Source organism: Tetranychus urticae, chromosome 2 (genome assembly GCF_039701765.1).
Source record: "Tetranychus urticae isolate SD_2017Ah chromosome 2, NJAU_TeUrti_SD_1.0, whole genome shotgun sequence".
Taxonomy (NCBI): domain Eukaryota; kingdom Metazoa; phylum Arthropoda; class Arachnida; order Trombidiformes; family Tetranychidae; genus Tetranychus; species Tetranychus urticae.
In genome coordinates, this window is record NC_142959.1 from 22,099,778 (window position 1) to 22,117,227 (window position 17,450).

Here is a 17,450-nt window from a genome sequence, read left to right on the forward strand (position 1 = left end):
TGAAAGGAAGCCAAGGTAGACACTTAATGTAACCGATTAGCTTCACTCTTCTGGGTTGAGTCTTGGTCTATGCACTGGGTCGGGCCGTGAGTTGGTTTTGTCCTTAAAGCATCTTTCAAACTGAAAGATTTAATGTTTAATTATTAATTAGCAATTCATTTGATCAGCTTTGATTACATTGAACATTACTGAAAAGTCAAAACCTTTTGTACCAAATGTAAATGTGTGTTTAAATCCACGATTTTGTGTCTTTACTCTTTGTGTTTGGAAGCAATCATTTTTGCAGAGAGAAGAAAAAAGAATGATGAAGAGAATGAAAGGAAAAATGATGAATCCTGAAGATGATGTTGAAAGAAGATGAAAATAAGCAGAAAGTAACTTTCTCTGTCTATTATTTTCTTCCTTTTTTCCCTTTTTACTTCTTTCTCTCTTTTTCTTCCCTTTTCATCTCTTCTTTCCTTTTTCCTGTTAATCTTCCTGTAAGTGTGTTACCCCTTAAATTAAATGCTCGTTACTCTTTCTCTTCATCTTCTTCTTTCTCTTTTCTCTGTCGCTTTTTTGGTTTCTTTTCGTCTTCATCACTCACTTTTTTCTCTCTTTCTCTCTTCCCTTTTCTTCCCTGGTTTAAATGGTATTTTTACAAGAGATTTATTGAAGCCCGCCTAAGGGGCAGACCAAGTATGAAGCCTCCTTTTTTTCCCAGCATATCAGCATTGCGAATTGATGGGGAAAGAAGATGAGGATGATTTAGAGGGAGAGAGAAGGGGAGTCTGTTAAGAGAGTGAAAAGAGATAAATAGAAGAGACCATTTTTCTTCAACATCTTCTTCGTTTTGCACTTCTCTTCTTTCACTTCTCCAGCTCAAGTTGAGAGCTGATTTATGCTGATAAGTGATACAAACAGGTTAACTGCAAAAATCTTGACGTTGAGTTTACTTGAGATGTGCTAAAACCCAGACCATTTTGGCTTTCATTTTTTTTTCTTCTTGATTCGCTCATTTCTCGTTTTTTACTTCAAACGAAAATGTTCAATTCTGTAAGGAATAGAAAGTAATGAATAATTTGAGCCTGAAATAAATAATATTCTTTGATATCAGCTATTTTTGTCAATTTCACTTTTACTGTTAAAAGATTGGCATTTTGTAAATATATTTATAATATAATACACACACAGAAATATATATATATGTATAAGTTATAATACAGAATCTGGTCTCTTTGTGTTTTCTTCACAAAACCAGTGATGACTTGAAAAAAAATAAGTTTGGACAGAGGAGGATTGATGAGGATACAGATGATGGGGTGGCGCAAAGTTGAAAGAGAGGTCATTTTCTTTCTGCTTTTTTCTCTTCATAATCACAGATTTTGAAAAACTTGAAATGGGTCGCTCGAGAGACGCGAGCAGCTCACAAAAAAGGAGTTTTTTTTATGGTAAAGCATGAAGGTTGACATGGATGATTACTCTAATGATTAGTGGCCATGATAGGGAAGCAGAAGAGCTAGAGTTGATGATGATCATGACGTTGAGCAAAGATAGAAAAAAAGGAAAGACGAGAAGAACCAAAAAAGACGATGGATGAAAAAGAGTTAAAATGAGTTTCTTTTCAAGATGAGAAGCTAATGTAAAGAAAAAGGTAAAAATATATTTAACAATACAATAAATAAATATATAAATATATGTATAAATTTATAGCTATATACAGAAAAAATTAAAGTATCTTTTTACTAACTGGCTGAATGTACTTTATATTATTTATACTAATGTAAATTTACTTTATATACATAATTATATACATCTATTTGTTGTTTGTCTCTTTTTTCTGTCTCTCTTCTTGTTTCTTTCTTGTCTTCCTTATCTTCCTTGCTCTTTTCTTTTTTACTCTCCTTCTCTCATCTGTGAAGTATGGATGAAAGCATCAGAAACAAAAAGATGTCGGAGGGTGAGAGCATAGAACAGGATAAAAATGAGAAAATAAAAAGAAATTCATGGTACCCTGAGGGTTTCAATACCAAGTATTTCACGAATAGAGTCATCCAGGGAAACGAGCTCGCTTAACTGTGTTGTATCCTCGACAGAGGGGTGATGAGACTTGCATGAGGTAAGAGCATTTGATATCAAATTGGCTGTTGACAGGCACAAAATTTCAATATTCACGTATTTGTTGAAAAATTGATCCTTTGAGAGGCCCATTTGTTTGAGAATATCACACAGTTTCAAGTAATTTTGGGTATACAAGTTGTTGTTTTTACTATTGTTGTTGTTGGTGGTTCCATTTGTAACATTAAAATTACTTTTACTGTTGTTGGTGTTGTTGATTGATGATGAAGATTTCTTGGTTGATTTCGGTGGACAAGCTGATCTAACAATAGATACTGCTGATCCTGATTTTATCCGATAGGTTGGAAGATGAGGTGTATCGCTTATTTCCAACAATAAATCATTGAGATCATCATTTTCATCCTCACAGGGAACAGATTCTTCATCAAACACATCAAAACCACTTTCCTTTAAATCAAGCAAACGAGATGAACCGGTAAACTTCCACGGGAAAACTGGACGATCCGACTTTTCGGGTTCAGGGTGAGGTGGAATTTCACCTGTTAAATCGTAAATGAATCCTCGAAGAAATTGAATCATACGAGAGGAACGGGCAAGCTTCAATGGAGTTGAACCCGTATAGGTGGCAATGGTTGGATCAGATCCATAGGATAAAAGGAGTCGCACAATTTCAATGTGATCACTTTCAACTGCATCATGGAATGGCCTTACTCCACCGGTTGCAGAGGAATCAATGTCTGCTCCGTGTTCAAGTAGTGCTCTAGCAATTTCCAGGTGACCTCGGGAACAACATTCATGTAAAGGTGTATAACCAGCATTATCACGAGCATTTATATCACAAGTGTTTGTTGCCAGGCAATAGCGGACAATGTGCGTGTAACCTTGCCGAGCTGCTCGGTGAAGTATTGTCTCACCTAAAGCTTTATTAACAATTATCCGTTTAATCTCAATTGGAACAGAGGTGGATGATAAAGAGGAAGATGATAAGCTACCTCCACAACTGTTTCTCATTGAACCACTTGTACTGGTGGTGCTGGCAAGTGGTGAACCATCATCAAAGGTTACTTTGTTATTTCGCTTAATAAACTCATTGTCTTTCATCTTTCCGTTTAACCTAAACATTGCTCCATTAGGATTGGGTGATTTTACTGCCGAGTTGTTGGAAACATTTGCTGATTGGTTTGATTGTTTAGCCTTTTTACGACTCTTTGCATTTCTTATCATATCTAGACCAGAACGAAAACGCCGACGACGAACACGTTGACTACTTGGTGTTGTGGGAGTAGTTGAGGTTGATTTTAAAGGTGCTATTGATTTGTTTGATGTTGATTGTTTAGCTAACGGTAATGTTTCACTTGGTGAACTTGTCTCAACTGTAACTGGTGTAACTGTTGTTGCAGGTTCAACAGTGTTTTGACCTGTTAAGCTGGTTGATTCCAAATCTTTGGTTTTCTTGATTGACGATGTTTTACCCAAAGTTAATAGTGACTTAGCTGAGCTTCCATTAACAGTTTCACCTTGAGCCGATGAAACTAATTCAATATGCATAGTTTGCTTTTTATCTACATTTCCAGACTGTTTCTCTTCTGCTTTACCATCTTTCCTAATGATAACTGATTGCTGTTGATGGTGTTTTTGTTGTTGCTTTTTAGTACAATTGAGTACTTCACTGCAACCTGCAGGTAATTTTGAGTCAACACTTTTCGATGAGATAACAACTGAAGAATCCAATTTTTTACTCTTCTCATCAGCAATGCTGCAAATTAATTTATTGTTATTTGAACTGCTACTATCACTACTGCTTATACTACATGATACATTGAATTGATTGGCAATTAATGAACTCTCTTCAGTTTTCACTTTCTTCCTAACAGGAGTCTCAATTAGATTGCTTGCACTCTGTTTTATATTTGAAGTTGTAACTGGTGTTGTTATTGTTGTTGACTTTGTGATTGGAACTGAAGTTGTGGACGAAGTTAAAAATGTCGCAGAAGGTGTCGAACTGCCCACCTTGGAATCACATTTATCACTTAAAATTACATTTTTAGTTATAACACTATTGCCGTTTACTCCATTGGGTGTTTTCAGGTTAATGTACAGATTTGAATTTGGATTTGCATTCTTTTTCCTTCGCTCCTTCCAATAAGCAAACATTTCACTCTGATGACATGTTGTCGATGCGGTTGATGTTGGTGTCGCAGAAGATTTAGAGCATGGATAAAATGGTTCGCTTTTAGAGGACGATGTTGATTTAACCAGTGTCGTCAAAGATTTGGCTGAAGATCCATTAACTTCAGCTTGAGGAGAAGAGATTAGCTCAATGTGCATCGTTTGTTTTTTATCATTATTTCCAGATTGTTTTTCTTCCGATTTAACATCTTTTCTGATGATAACTGATTGTCGTTGCTGGTGTTGCTGTTGTTGTGGCTGCTGAATTTGTTGTGGTTGAGGTTGGTGTTGTTGATGATTTTGCTGATTTTGCTGATGTTTCTGAAGCTGCTGCTGCTGTGATTGTTGATGTTGTTGTTGCTGTAATTGGTAAAGATGCTGCTTTTGTTGTTGCTTTAGCTGTTGCTTTTGGGCACAAATTACATCGCCGGAACTTGGAGTGAACTTCGTTTCAACACTTTGAGAGATAACAACTGATGCATCCGATTTTTTACATTTATCCTCGTCAGTTTTACATATAATTTTACTATTTAAATTGGAACAATTGTTGTTTAAAACACCTTTATAATCTCTTGTACAATGATTGTTGGATATTGAACAATCTTCAACTTTGACTTTCTTTTTAATCGGAGTTTCAGAGGCATTATCTCTGCTTAAACTATGATTTGATTTAATTGGTGACGACGATTTAGATAATATCGGAGATGATGTTGTACTACCCACTTTAATATCACAGTTATTATTTGTTAAAACATTTTTACTGATAACACTATTGCCAACTCCATTAGATGATTTCAAGTTAACATTTAAATTAAAATGAGGACTCCTTTCTTTACAATAATCAAACAAATCACTCTGATGGCAAGGAGATGTTGCAGAGGTTGAAGATGGCATACCAAAATGATGGAAAGGTGAAATACCACAACATGGTTCAGAGTAAAGGTGGTGAAAATGATTAACAAATGTAGGATAGTGATGGCTTAAGGGAAACAACGGAGTACTCGGTGGTCCATCTATATGGTTAGGAAAGGAGAGTGGAAAAGATACTCGTCGAGTTAAATCGTTGAGTTGTTGTTGTTGAAGTTGAGAGTGTTGATAAATTTGCTGTTGCTGTAATTGTTGTTGTAATTGTTGCTGTTGTTGGCCCGACGGCGGTGTCGATGGTGTTGCTAAAGACGACGGCGGTGGTGGTGCCCATGAATGGGCCTGATGAGGGTGGAATGGTAAAGGAAGGTGAGGGAGAAGAGGGGAAAAGTAAGACATTTGAAAAAAAGTTGATGGTATAACAAACACCAGGATTGACACAAATACATGAACGCTAAAAAGCAAAATGAGAAACCAAACACAAGATTCTTGGTTACTGAGTTGGCTGAGTGTATTGAGTGTATTGAGTATCCGCCTATTGAGTGGCTTCAAAAGATACCAGCCTTGTTACACCAATTTTGCATTACATCTGCCATCTATTGAATGTGAATGCAAGCCAACTTTTCTCTTTTTCAGGGACAAAGCATCATGTGCATTGTGTATGATTTGTTTTCATGGGATGTTTCGAAATTCCAATTATGTTATTCCTTTATTCCCATTACTCGGTGAACCTTTCCTAATCAGGGTCTTTTAACTCGGGCTTCCTTGGATGGAGTGCTCTTCATGTCCTCAAGGTTTCTGGATATGTGTAACAATAAACTTCAGAAGCGCGTTAATCAACTTAACTTTGTAATCACTTGAGTCTGACATTTATCTACAAATTGAGTGATTTATAATTAAGCAATTCTCATGGAAGATTTCTTTTAACACATTGCAATCAAAGGTAAATACAATTGTTTTTAATTTCATTAATGAACAAGTGTATTTACCCATTGATAATTCTAGGTTAATCATTTACGGTGACGGAAAGTTAGGCAATTAGATAAACTCTTCCAATAGCTCTACTTGGTTTTATAATGTATCATAAATTGATTTGGATATGATTAACTCGAAAATCTTGAAGAAAAAGTTTAGTTATAATAATTTACACTGACAATGTTGTGAGATACTTATCATTCAATTGTAGATAAAGCAGATATTTTGCAAATGTTTGCAGAATTGTTTGCAATCGAAAGATAAAGTTTGAGTTGATGTGGAAATCGGGCGCAAGTCGAAAAGGCAGAAATTAATCAATGAAATGCCTATTAACGATTTGAACTGGTCATGACGTGCAGAGAGCCTTTCGTTGTTTCATTAATACAGCCATTTCAAAGTAAAATCCATTTAAAAATTCGACTTGAAATGGTCCAAGAGTCAAATTGTTTTTGTTGACTGAATGATGGGAGGAATACGTTGCGATATCGTTGTTGATTTATGATTGGTATCTGAAAATGCAATTAAAAAGATTGATTAAAAAACAATATCGATTAATCGAACATAACTAAAAGTTGTGTCAACAGATGACAGTACTGTCAGAGATGATGCATTGGATTAGTCGCCAATTGGTGGCGCCACATGAGCTGCAACGTAAACGATCAACAATTATCGATGTTGAGCGGCCTTAAGACTTACTGACTTTAGAAAAGACTGATTCTTACAGAAAATCAAATCGATGTCTGTTTACCAAATCTTAATGGTGGCGCTCTAAATCTGCTTAACAACCAAGAGCCATTTTAATCACTTATCTATGTATTTCCAGACATTTTGTGCTTTGTCCGTCCAGTGAGATAAAACTTGAAGCTGTAGAGGAAGCTCAAAGCCGATCTCTGCTTATCTCGGTCTTTGCTGAGTGATAAAGGTTTCCGAATGGTCCAAGTTTATCAATTGGATTAACCATTGATGCATACGGAATTTTAGTCTAGAGGATCAAAATTTGGTCGTTAAAATGTCAAGAATCGTTTTACTTAAAGCCATATGATCGGGTAGATTAAAGTTTCATTTTAACTGAATTCTTGTTGAAAGATGTTCATATTTTTTCAATAAGTTTATCTGTTTGCTTTCCTAATGGGTTTCGTGATCTCTTCAATTTTGTTTTCCATATTAATTGGTTAATCAAAGTTGATTCCAAATGAGCGCTTTAAGTTCTGCCTGAGAAGCTAATTAATTACAATCTTCCGGTTATTTAAAGATGATAACAATACAATTAAATTATTGATTGTAATTGCAATATTATTAAAAACGAACAATACATTTCTTAAGAAGCGTTATTATCAATAACTCATCAATATCCGAAACAAGTTAATGGGATTCTTTTGCGTCTTACGGTTGTAAGAAAAAAAAGTATTTCTATTGTAAATATGTAATAATGGAATCTGCGGTTCTACCTTTACTATAATAAAGGCGAACTTGAGTTATTTTCGTTTCTTAAGAGCATATATCTTAATAGGAAACTCGGGTGTGATCAGTTTAAAGAGCAACGGAAGTTTATGGAAGAGAAAATAGGTGGACACCATTTCCGTTCAAAGGAAATGTTAAATTTTTCTTAACATTCTAAGACTCCATAAACTTGCGACCTTCGCCTTTCTCTTCTTGTTAATATGTCAACAATCAGAAGCAGGAAAAACAAAATCAAACCTCTTTATTTTCCCATTGTTCCGTTTTGGTGACTTTCTTGTCTCTTGCAAGCTTAATCAACAGAGAGTAACAGCGTCAAGTTAAAAGTAAGCATTACCGTGATTACCTTGCTTTTCTCAGGTAACCTTTAACTTTCTCAGGATAATGAATTATTCACACAGTAAAAATCGTCAAATTATCTAAATAACTGATCCATATACACAGTATATGACTTTTAAGGGTAAACCATATTCAAAGACAAATAGTTGCTCTCATCGTCAACATCAACCTCTCAAATTTAATCTGAGAATTAGAGATTTTACCTGTCAAAAGAAAGGAAAAATTCAATTTACAATTTGTTAGACTGAAGAAGTGGTAAAAAGGTATCTCAACTCACTTACATTTAATGTTGGTGGATAACAAGTTTAACACTTCGTTCTGGCTTTCTCTTCTTATTTTTAATTCCTCAAGTTCCAATGACTGATATAATCTGTAGAGGTTTGAAGAAACAAAAGCATTACTATTCCTCAAAGTTAACAGTCAGCAGTAAAGGTACATTACCTAAGTATGATGAAGATTCATCGGCAAAAAGCTTGAGAAATGTCAATAAACGTTGTGACATTCACCATCATCATTAAATGCTGTTAATTAATTATATTAAGTTCATGAATTTCAGTTTTACTCTGAGCCCTCATCATGGTTACTGGTTGTCATTTGTAGAGTTGATCACAGTTTTGACATTTGGTTGAGTTTGAATTAAGTAAAAGGCAGCTAAAAGGTAATAATATTGGTCTTGTGTCGATGATATTGTTAAGGACAAGCTGGACAAAGCCAGATGTTGATGCATAACCCATAGCGATTCATCGTTTGACTCGTGGCAAGCGTCTGTTGAAGGTCGATTGGTTAATGTAAATGCATTCTGGTCTCTCTCCATTTCCAATTCAGCTGTTAGAGGCTGCAACACGTTGAGGATAAACCCTTGTTTTAAATTCATTAGGAGAGTTCATTTTCGTTTCGTTCCAACAATAACATGAAATTTACATTAAATTGAAATTTCCAGGCAACAATTCCAATTCGATAACTGTGAATGATATAATTATGAAAATCAAAGATTAGAAAGTTGAACAAAACACAATAAAATTTAGAAATAAATGATTTAGATTGACAAATTTGGTTCATTGGAAAATAATTTACTATTAATGAGTGAATCATTGGCAACTCAGTTTCTTCTTTTTTATCTTTTCTCTTGAAATCGTTTCAGTTTTCTCGAATCAAATTAGCAAATAAAACTTAAGAATCTATCAAAGAATCGGAAACCAAGATCATTGAGATGCACTCAATCCAGCGAGATAGAGGATAATTGAAAATAATCGAGGAAAATGCCAATTACATTAAGACATCAAGTTGAGCAAAAACAAGAATAGCTTTCATGATCAAAGCATCAAATGATAAGGCTGTTATTAATATGAAGATTTGTTATTAAATTGTTTATAAAGACATCTGTAGTAGATTCTAGGTGGAGTCCAAGGGAAAGTGCTAAGCATTTTATAATAAACAGGATTTGCTGATTCAAAAATGGTGAATATTCATCTGTATAACCTTTGTTCACTTTAGCTGTAAACACGAAACTGGAAGATCTGTAAACGGTAATTGCGCTAAGACAAAATATTGAAAATTAGCCAAAATCTGTCCAAATTTTTAATGACTATCATAAAATTAAATAAAACAATCCTTCAATTTCTTGACTAACTGAAAGATGGATGTTTTCAAAGATAAAGAAAATCAATTGAACCTTGAAAGCATGGGTCAGGGTAAAATGATTATATTTTGTGTAACACAATCAAATTCATTATTGAACTTGGCATCAATTGAAGGTTGATGTTATGTTTCGTCTAAACAACAAGGGATGCACAAAGCAAAGAAAGTTATTTATAAGAAAGAAATTTGAGAAGCGAGGAACCAATGGAAAGGACAACAGAAAATATCTCAAAATAGAAACATGGAGAGAGGATTTATGTGAAAATTAATCAACAGAGAGAAACAGGAATACAAAACCAAGACATACTTACGGATTATAGTTAATAATTTTCACAAGGCGTACAAATATACTGTTAATTGAGATACCAACGGATTAAGATTTGGAAATAAAACTTGAAACAAAGAAAATCAGCTCCTTACTTTGAATCCATTTGAAGGTTAAGAAGAGATTTAAGTTGAAAAATTAAGCGCTAAAAAATTGTTTCTATGAAGACAAAGCAAATCAACCAATGGCGTAACAATAGTTACTCATCGCTTTTTAGACGACACATTGTCTAGACTTTAAGTCGCTTCAATTTTAATATTTTCATCATTTGACTTCAAAATGGTATCGATTTTTAGATTTTTTTAATCTTTAATGTTTTCATTAACACTTTAATCTCATTTATTATTTTGCTTTTGATTTTGTGATTTATATACCAATAGATTGATAAAGTTTAGTTGTCTGTGAATCGATGTTTGTGTTTTATCCTGTGAAGTTAATTTCATAAGTTCAGTTGGATACCAGTTGAACCAGTTAATCTGCATTGGATGGAAAGTTTTTTTTGAATTGTATTTCCCATAATCGTAATAATCTTTGGATCATTCAAACAATGCTTGGTTATTTGATGAAAAGTGTTTATGACAAGATTACAAAGCTACCTTGAGACAGTTTTTTTGATTAAACTATTTTTTTATATCTGATAAAGGGTATGACCGGCTTTATTTCATCAACTTTAACAGTATCTTTTAAAGGTGTTGGAATGATTATCAATTGCTGATAATTATTGCCTCATCAATGGATGCAGCTAAAATTGAATTGATGATGTAACAAATGACGAGTTGGACCTGTTATCTTTAAATAAAAGTAACTTTAAAGCAAAAAAGAGACAAGATAAAGGGTCAAGATGGAAACATTTGCCAAGAAGAATAAAATTATCAATGAAAATGGATCTAATTTTGGACTGAAATGGAACCTTAAAGGGTCGTAAAGAGAAAAGAAAAGGAGCGAACCAGATTAACCCGAAAAGAAAAGGACAGAGAATAAAGGACTAAAGAGACAGAACATAAGAAATAGAAGTTGAACGAGAGCCACGAGCCAAATAAAAAAATCGGAAGCTGTTGGCACACAAGAAGACGCAGAACAAGATGGTAAAGAGGGAAAAAAAGAAAGAGCCAGGAGGATGAAAGAAAGACTAAAGAAAAGTGATACAAAGGCAGATGTCAGTTAAAGTATTGAGCAAATGTTGTACGTGTTCGCGTGGCACGCGTTAAGTCATTAAGGGTATAAGGAAGATAGAGAGAGAGAGAGTAAGTGAACAGACGTCGTTTGATGTCGATAAAGAGCCACGCGACCAAAAGGCATAAACAAGGCCTCAACAGACAGAGATGGAGAGGAGTCAAAGGAGATGTTGATGTTGTAAGGGAGAGAGAAGCTAAAAAAACAAGCCTGATAAACAACAGCCGCTGTGTTGAGCGATGAGTGAGCTAATCTTGCTAAGGAAATGAGAGAGACGAACCAATGGATAAGAATAAGATGATGAGGGAAAAGAAAATTTAACCTACGATTCAATGGCATATGGTATACATCCGTAGAGCTTTCTTTCTCTCTCTCTCTCTATCCGATCCTTTTTTCATCTTCATCATTTTCCCCATTTCCGATCTTCTCTCTCTTTCTCTTTCTCTTTTCATCTTCTCTTTTACACATTTTGAGTCTGCGCTTCTCTCTCTTCTGATTTTCATCTTCTTGGTTGTTTGTAAAATTTGTTTTCATTCATTCGTTTGCTCTTGCTCATGACTACAGTTTGATTCTTGTTTCTTATTATTGTTGGTCATCTACTTCATCTAGCTTTTTTCCCCTTAATTGTTACCATATCTCGGATAATTATTACTGTTCTTGTTCTTGTGTATACATATTCTCATCATACAAACTCACAATGAAGATACTTAAAAAAATTAAGAATATAAGTAAGTATTAATCTTCTGTTTTCCACTCCAAACTGTTTACCTTCTGATTTTCTATTTTGATTCTAATATCGATTTTTCTTCTGCTCTGCCTTTTCTATTACTTTTCTTTCCCCCTTGTGTTGTGCCTGGTTACATTAAATCATTACAGCTCGATGTCCTAAACACAAACAGGATAAAAATATTACCAATCAACCTACAGCCATTTTATTTCACCAAGTTCATGGTGATAATATTCGTTTATCTGGCAATGGAGCCATTGCTGAACGATTGGAAAGTTTTTGTGAAGGAATTGTTTTCTCATCTCGTCCAATTAAAGTTGGCGAACATGTTTCAATTAAATTTATGACCTCTTCAACCAATTGGAATGGTGCTCTTCGTTTTGGATTCACTACAACAGATCCAATCAAATTGAAGGGTCAACTACCCAAATATGCTTGCCCTGAGTTAACCTCTAAATCTGGATTCTGGGCCAAAGCATTAAGTGATCGTTATGGTGTTGTCGAAAATGTTTTATCGTACTGGGTCGATGAATCTGGTAAAGCTCATTACTCAATCAACGGTGATGACAAAGGAGTATTTTTAACTGAAGTTGATGTTTCAAAAACGATATGGGCTTTACTCGATATTTATGGATCTACCACTGCAATTAGATTTTTAGGTAAGAATCAATATAAATTAATTTTGAATCATTCATTGAAAGTAAACATTTGAAATCCAAGTAGCAACCATTCAAGTATTCAAATTTTAAATCAAACATCCCGAAATCGTTCTTACATTTTAAGTTTGAATCCTATCATTTGACATGTTTCAGTTGAATTGGAAAAGAAATTGTTGAGAATTTAATTGCAAAAATATTAACTGTTGATTGGTGATAATGTAAGAAAAAAAGTGTGGAAACTTAATTTTCCATGGTTCAGTAGATAGTCCAATAATGATTCGGTCAACATCCTACTCAAATAAAGATCAATATTTTATTTCCCTTTTTCAACTATTCTTGTACTATCCATCAACTTGAAACAGACCAGTAGAAGAAGATGATGAATGAAGAGGCGATCAAGAATGAAAAAGAAGATGAAAATTAGGGCGAAAGATTGAAGAGGAGGCTTGTAAAGGGCGTTGGTATGAACATTAAGCAAGAACATGCCTTGAGTAGGCGATTATCAAATAAACGAATCTAACTTTTTTTCGTGTTTCTCTCAAAAGAGACTTATCATACAGCTATGTAATGAAAGTATGCATTTTTGTACATCAATATCACCAAATTATTTTACTTTGAGCGTGTTGATTAAATGAGACAAAAAAAAGTTTAAATTAAATGAAAATAAAATGAAATAAATTAAGAATCAAAAACAAAATGAAATATTAAGTTACTACCAAGCCTATTCTAGGTATTATCATCATTAGTTTATTATAAAACCTCACCAAGCTTCTCTTTCCTGTGCTAACAATCAACCTTAATAGGTTAACCTAGCCTTCTGAGCCTAACCTTGTCAAGTAATTTGTTCCTTTATGGATTTCTCTTTACAATTATTTCTACCTATGATTCCTTTTTTTTGGTTTACCTAACCTTTATTTATCACAACTAATCCACTTCTTCCTCTTTTTCCAATTTTCCCTCTCTTTTCCATAGATTCAAGGTATATTTGTGAAAACAGGTTAACCGAATCCATCTATTCAACTCCTAATCACCATCATCAACCATCATCATCATCATCATTACCATCACCATCCGGTTCATCTTCTTCTCTCCCTGAATATTCAACTATTCGACGAACTTCGGCAGTCAACCGAGAACCTTTACCTCAAATTTACCGAGGAAATAACCTATCACCGTTACCTTTCCATAGGACTAGAGGATGTAACATCACTTTATCCAGTGATGGGTAAGTTCTTATTGCTATTTTCTTGTTTTTCAACTCAAAAAAAAACGGAAAGGCAAAAAATGGAAAGATAATGCAATGAGGTGTGATAAATGAGAAAAAAAATGTAGCAGAGGAAAAAATTAACTAGCAAATACTTTAGCCTTGTTGATGTTTACGATGATGTTGCCCTTAGTGGATGTCAAGGTTAGGGAAAAATCTGAGATGAGAAACCTTGAATATTTAATTTCTTTTCTCTCATAGTAAAACATAATCTTGCGCATTTAATTATTTCATTCATGTAAATAATTTGTCCAACAATTCAAGTTTCTTGAATGAAAACAATGAGTTAAAAATGATTCTACTTGTTTATCTCGTTTGCTTTCTCGTTTTTTGTCATTTGATACTATGTTTGTGTTTAATTATAAAACAGCATCTAATTATGACTATTTTTCTTTCTCTCTTGTTACTTTAACCCATCAATAGATGTGTTGCTGAACGATGTGACTCTCAATATTCCCGTGGATACGTTTTCTCTCAGCGACCCTTACGTTTAGGTGAGAAAATGGTTATCCAGATACTTAAAACGGATGAATTGTACACTGGAAGTTTAGCTTTCGGTTTAACAACCTGTAATCCATCAACATTGAATACTGATGATTTACCTGATGATCCTCACATCCTTCTTGACCGCCCAGAGTATTGGATTGTAATTAAAGATGTTGCCAACAAACCAATTGCCGGAGATGAGATTGCATTTAAAATAACTGAATCTGGCCAAGTTATTATGACCAAAAACCGTCAACCTCCAATTACTTTGATGCATATTGATCAAACTCAAAGTTTCTATCCTTTCTTCGACCTTTATGGAAGTACAATCAAGGTTAAATCACTTGGAGCTATGATGTGCGAAAAAGTGAATTCAATCAAGACAAATAATCAACAAAACAATAGTCAACAAAAACAGTTAAACCTTAAACAATCACCATCTTCCGCTTCACAAGTAACTTATTACTATTCACCACCACCTCACCATCAGTCGAGAATGCCATCAAAAAATATGGTCACTCTGAGACAAAAATACTGGTCAACTTATGGTTTATCCTCTGAAAATGATTCATCATTAGCTAATCTAAGTCCATACCAACAATCATCGAAATTATCTACATGTCAAACTATTCCATCCAGTCATTCTACCGGTAAGTTTTCATTTTTTTTAACGTTTCTTTTTTGTGTTTAGTTTTAAAATAGCTTTCACTTTTTATTTCTTTTACAATTTACTAATAATTTTCTTATCTTTTCTTCTATTCAGGATCTTTGAATGTTGAGTCGGAATGCACAGTTTGTTTTGAGGCGCCCATTAATTGTGTCCTCTACACTTGTGGTCACATGTGTATGTGTTACGATTGTGCAGTTAAACAATGGAAAGGGCAAAACGGTGGTCGATGTCCTCTTTGTCGAGCACGAATTTTGGATGTTATCAGAACTTATTATGCTTAAAACATTCGTTTCCCGTGCTTTACACATTCAAGTTTTATCTCGATATCATCTATAAATTGGTTACTATTATCATCGTTAAGAGCAACACGATTATGGAAAGGTAAATCCTTTTCATCGATCAACAACAGTCAAAGTGAAATCTAATCAAACGAGGTTCATTCTGGTCGAGAAGAGATAACATCTCCTCATAAACATAAACTTAAACGTAAAAAAATGGAAGAATCAACAGAAGGAAATATTGCCATGGTTTCATACATGTTATCATTTTCTACATTTTCAAAACTCTACAGTCAAGGGAAAGTTTTTTTTCGTGAAGTGAAAAAAAATCGTTTCTACTTTAAAACTGTAACATTACTTACCAAGCTGCCTATTTGACATTCAAAAGAACAGTCCAAGACTAATGAAAGCTCAAACCAAAGCCTCTATTAACCATGATGTAATGAGAAATTGAAATCTGATTTAATCTTGAACATCAAAATTGTCAGCAACTTTTCTCATAACTCATTGGCAAAGTTTTTATCCTGTTTTTCCTGCTTCATCTTGTATTGACATTTTACAAGCAAAAAGGGCAACATCAAGTGCAAGGAATCAAGAATACATTCACACAGTAAATTTATAAAACAAGAGACTAATTTTAATTATGTATTCTTAGTCTACCAAAAAAGTTTGGATTCTCTTCGAACGGAAATGGCGTCCACCTATTTTCTTTTCTCCAAATTTTCTCCTCCATAAACTTCCGCTGATGTTTTTTTTAAACTGATCACACCCGAGTTTTTCATTTGAAAGATAAGAAGCAAGCAACAAGAAAAAGAAAAGAATCTTATACAATATGTATTAATACGAACGAAACAACGGTTTTACTTATAATGGTTATAAGAATAACAATTTGTAAAGGAAATGGGCATCATCATGATGATCAACAAAATTATGCTGCATCTTCCTTCGTTTTCTTCCACTATGCATTATGTTTTCATCTTTTCTCATCTTTATCATCACCAAGCCCAGATCAATAAAAAAACTGGGCTTGCGAAGTCAACTAAAATTATTTACAAAATGTAATAATATATTCAAATCCTTTATTTTTTCACCTAAATGTATAATAACTGATATTTTTTTCTGGAATCTCTGTTGTAATTAATCTTTTGAAAATGTCTTTTGTTTTCATGAAAATTAAACAAATTGGCAAACTGAATCTCTTCACTGCTTGTACAATATCAAGTCTTGTAAATAGTATAATGTAATGGTTATACTTTAATGTAAAAAACGCTAAAATAAGGATAAACTGTGAATTAAGATTGAAAAATAAATTTTTTTATATTCAATGAAACAAAGTTTCCATTTTTTTTGTAAATTTAAATTAATTTTATACCTTTTCCCATCCAAAGCCAGGCTAAATATTAAATGGGGATAAAATTTGATTATCTGGTTTTGTATCAAGGCTTGGCTTGAATCTGTAAGGTGGTGATTAAGAGGATAATAGTGAGACAAATGATTATGATGATTTAACTAGACTTGGCTAGATTAACCTTGAAATTGATCACGAATTTGTTGAATGTATAATTTACAAATGATCAACCTTTGCGAGGTGAAAGGTAATCGTGATGAAAGGTACAAAAGTCAGAGAAAGATGAAGAATAGATGGCGAAGAGGATAAAAGAGATCAAAATGGGAGAGGTTTAGTTATTATTAGCAATAATAATGATGATAATTAACTAATGTAGAGTTTCGGTGAAACTAGAATCTCAGCAAAAACTGACAAACAAAGGTTATCTCAATGATGAATTAAGACCCAATGTAAAGCTAAACTGTAAAGCTAATTGAAGCTGTTCTTATTAGAGATTAATATTTCTGAGCTGATTTTTCCAATTGAACTGAAGACTGAGTTATCCTTTTTCAAGGAGCTCCAAAGCCGTAAAGATTAAATATTGAACCCTGAAAAGTTAATCCAATTTATGAAGCTTTCTTCTCATTGAACTTGCCGGTCATTCCTCTACTCTGAGCCAGATGTGAAATTTCAACTGAAAATTAAGTCCGACATTAGCAATTGCTTTACTTGAGTTAGTGAAAGTTAATTGACAAATTTAATTGGATTATATTTATATCTTTGAAATGTATACAAACTGAAACAATTGACTTTCAAATAGACAGGATTCTCGTCTCTTCAACAGCCAACACTAACTTGTTAGCTCTAGTTTTGGGTTGACCTCATATACTAAAAGGTTACAATTGTTGATTCTTTGGTCTTATTGACTGGGAAATGTTAAATTAGCATTTCCAAAGGCGATGATAGGTTTATTGTTGTAGCAGGTAAAGGCTAAACCTTGTAAGCTTGTTTTCTTGAGAAGAAAAAGTGATTTCCTTTTG

General features: G+C 33.7%; 2 protein-coding genes across 16 annotated transcripts; one reads left to right on the forward strand and one right to left on the reverse strand.

Annotated features, from left to right (window-relative positions):
* Positions 1-1,097: 1,097 nt before the first annotated feature.
* On the reverse strand, positions 1,098-10,064 carry LOC107368973 (uncharacterized). 13 transcript variants are annotated; one of them, XM_089268020.1, is made up of 7 exons: positions 9,922-10,064; positions 9,813-9,851; positions 8,305-8,824; positions 8,145-8,233; positions 7,871-8,066; positions 6,763-7,048; positions 1,098-6,575 (listed from the first exon to the last, which is right to left on the reverse strand). In XM_089268020.1, the coding sequence occupies exon 7, from the start codon at positions 5,488-5,490 to the stop codon at positions 1,984-1,986; it is 3,507 nt and encodes a 1,168-aa protein (XP_089124146.1). In that variant the 5' UTR covers positions 5,491-6,575; positions 6,763-7,048; positions 7,871-8,066; positions 8,145-8,233; positions 8,305-8,824; positions 9,813-9,851; positions 9,922-10,064; the 3' UTR covers positions 1,098-1,983. The 13 variants fall into 13 exon arrangements, with proteins under 13 accessions (XP_089124146.1, XP_089124143.1, XP_089124145.1 ...); XM_089268017.1 differs by having other exon boundaries at positions 6,763-7,286; positions 7,765-8,066; XM_089268019.1 differs by having other exon boundaries at positions 6,763-7,286; positions 7,765-8,066; positions 9,809-9,851.
* A 362-nt stretch (positions 10,065-10,426) lies between these two features.
* neur (E3 ubiquitin-protein ligase neur) lies at positions 10,427-16,417 on the forward strand. Of its 3 annotated transcripts, none has more exons than XM_015936894.3 (6): positions 10,427-11,008; positions 11,609-11,727; positions 11,876-12,385; positions 13,358-13,610; positions 14,073-14,785; positions 14,899-16,417. In XM_015936894.3, exons 1-6 carry the CDS (start codon positions 11,004-11,006, stop codon positions 15,084-15,086), a joined length of 1,788 nt encoding a protein of 595 aa, XP_015792380.1. In that variant the 5' UTR covers positions 10,427-11,003; the 3' UTR covers positions 15,087-16,417. The 3 variants fall into 3 exon arrangements, with proteins under 3 accessions (XP_015792380.1, XP_015792381.1, XP_089124147.1); XM_015936895.3 differs by having other exon boundaries at positions 10,427-10,911; XM_089268021.1 differs by lacking the exon at positions 10,427-11,008 and having other exon boundaries at positions 11,546-11,727.
* The last annotated feature ends 1,033 nt before the right edge of the window (positions 16,418-17,450 follow it).

What these genes read in the sequence shown, in the direction of transcription:
- LOC107368973 (XM_089268020.1), bottom strand. Translation starts at nt 5,490, where the DNA reads ATGTCTTACTTTTCCCCTCTTCTCCCTCACCTTCCTTTACCATTCCAC.
- neur (XM_015936894.3), top strand. An exon ending in CACTGCAATTAGATTTTTAG is followed by an intron (nt 12,386 to 13,357) that starts GTAAGAATCAAT and finishes TCTTTTCCATAG; the next exon opens with ATTCAAGGTATATTTGTGAA. An exon ending in TCCATCCAGTCATTCTACCG is followed by an intron (nt 14,786 to 14,898) that starts GTAAGTTTTCAT and finishes TCTTCTATTCAG; the next exon opens with GATCTTTGAATGTTGAGTCG.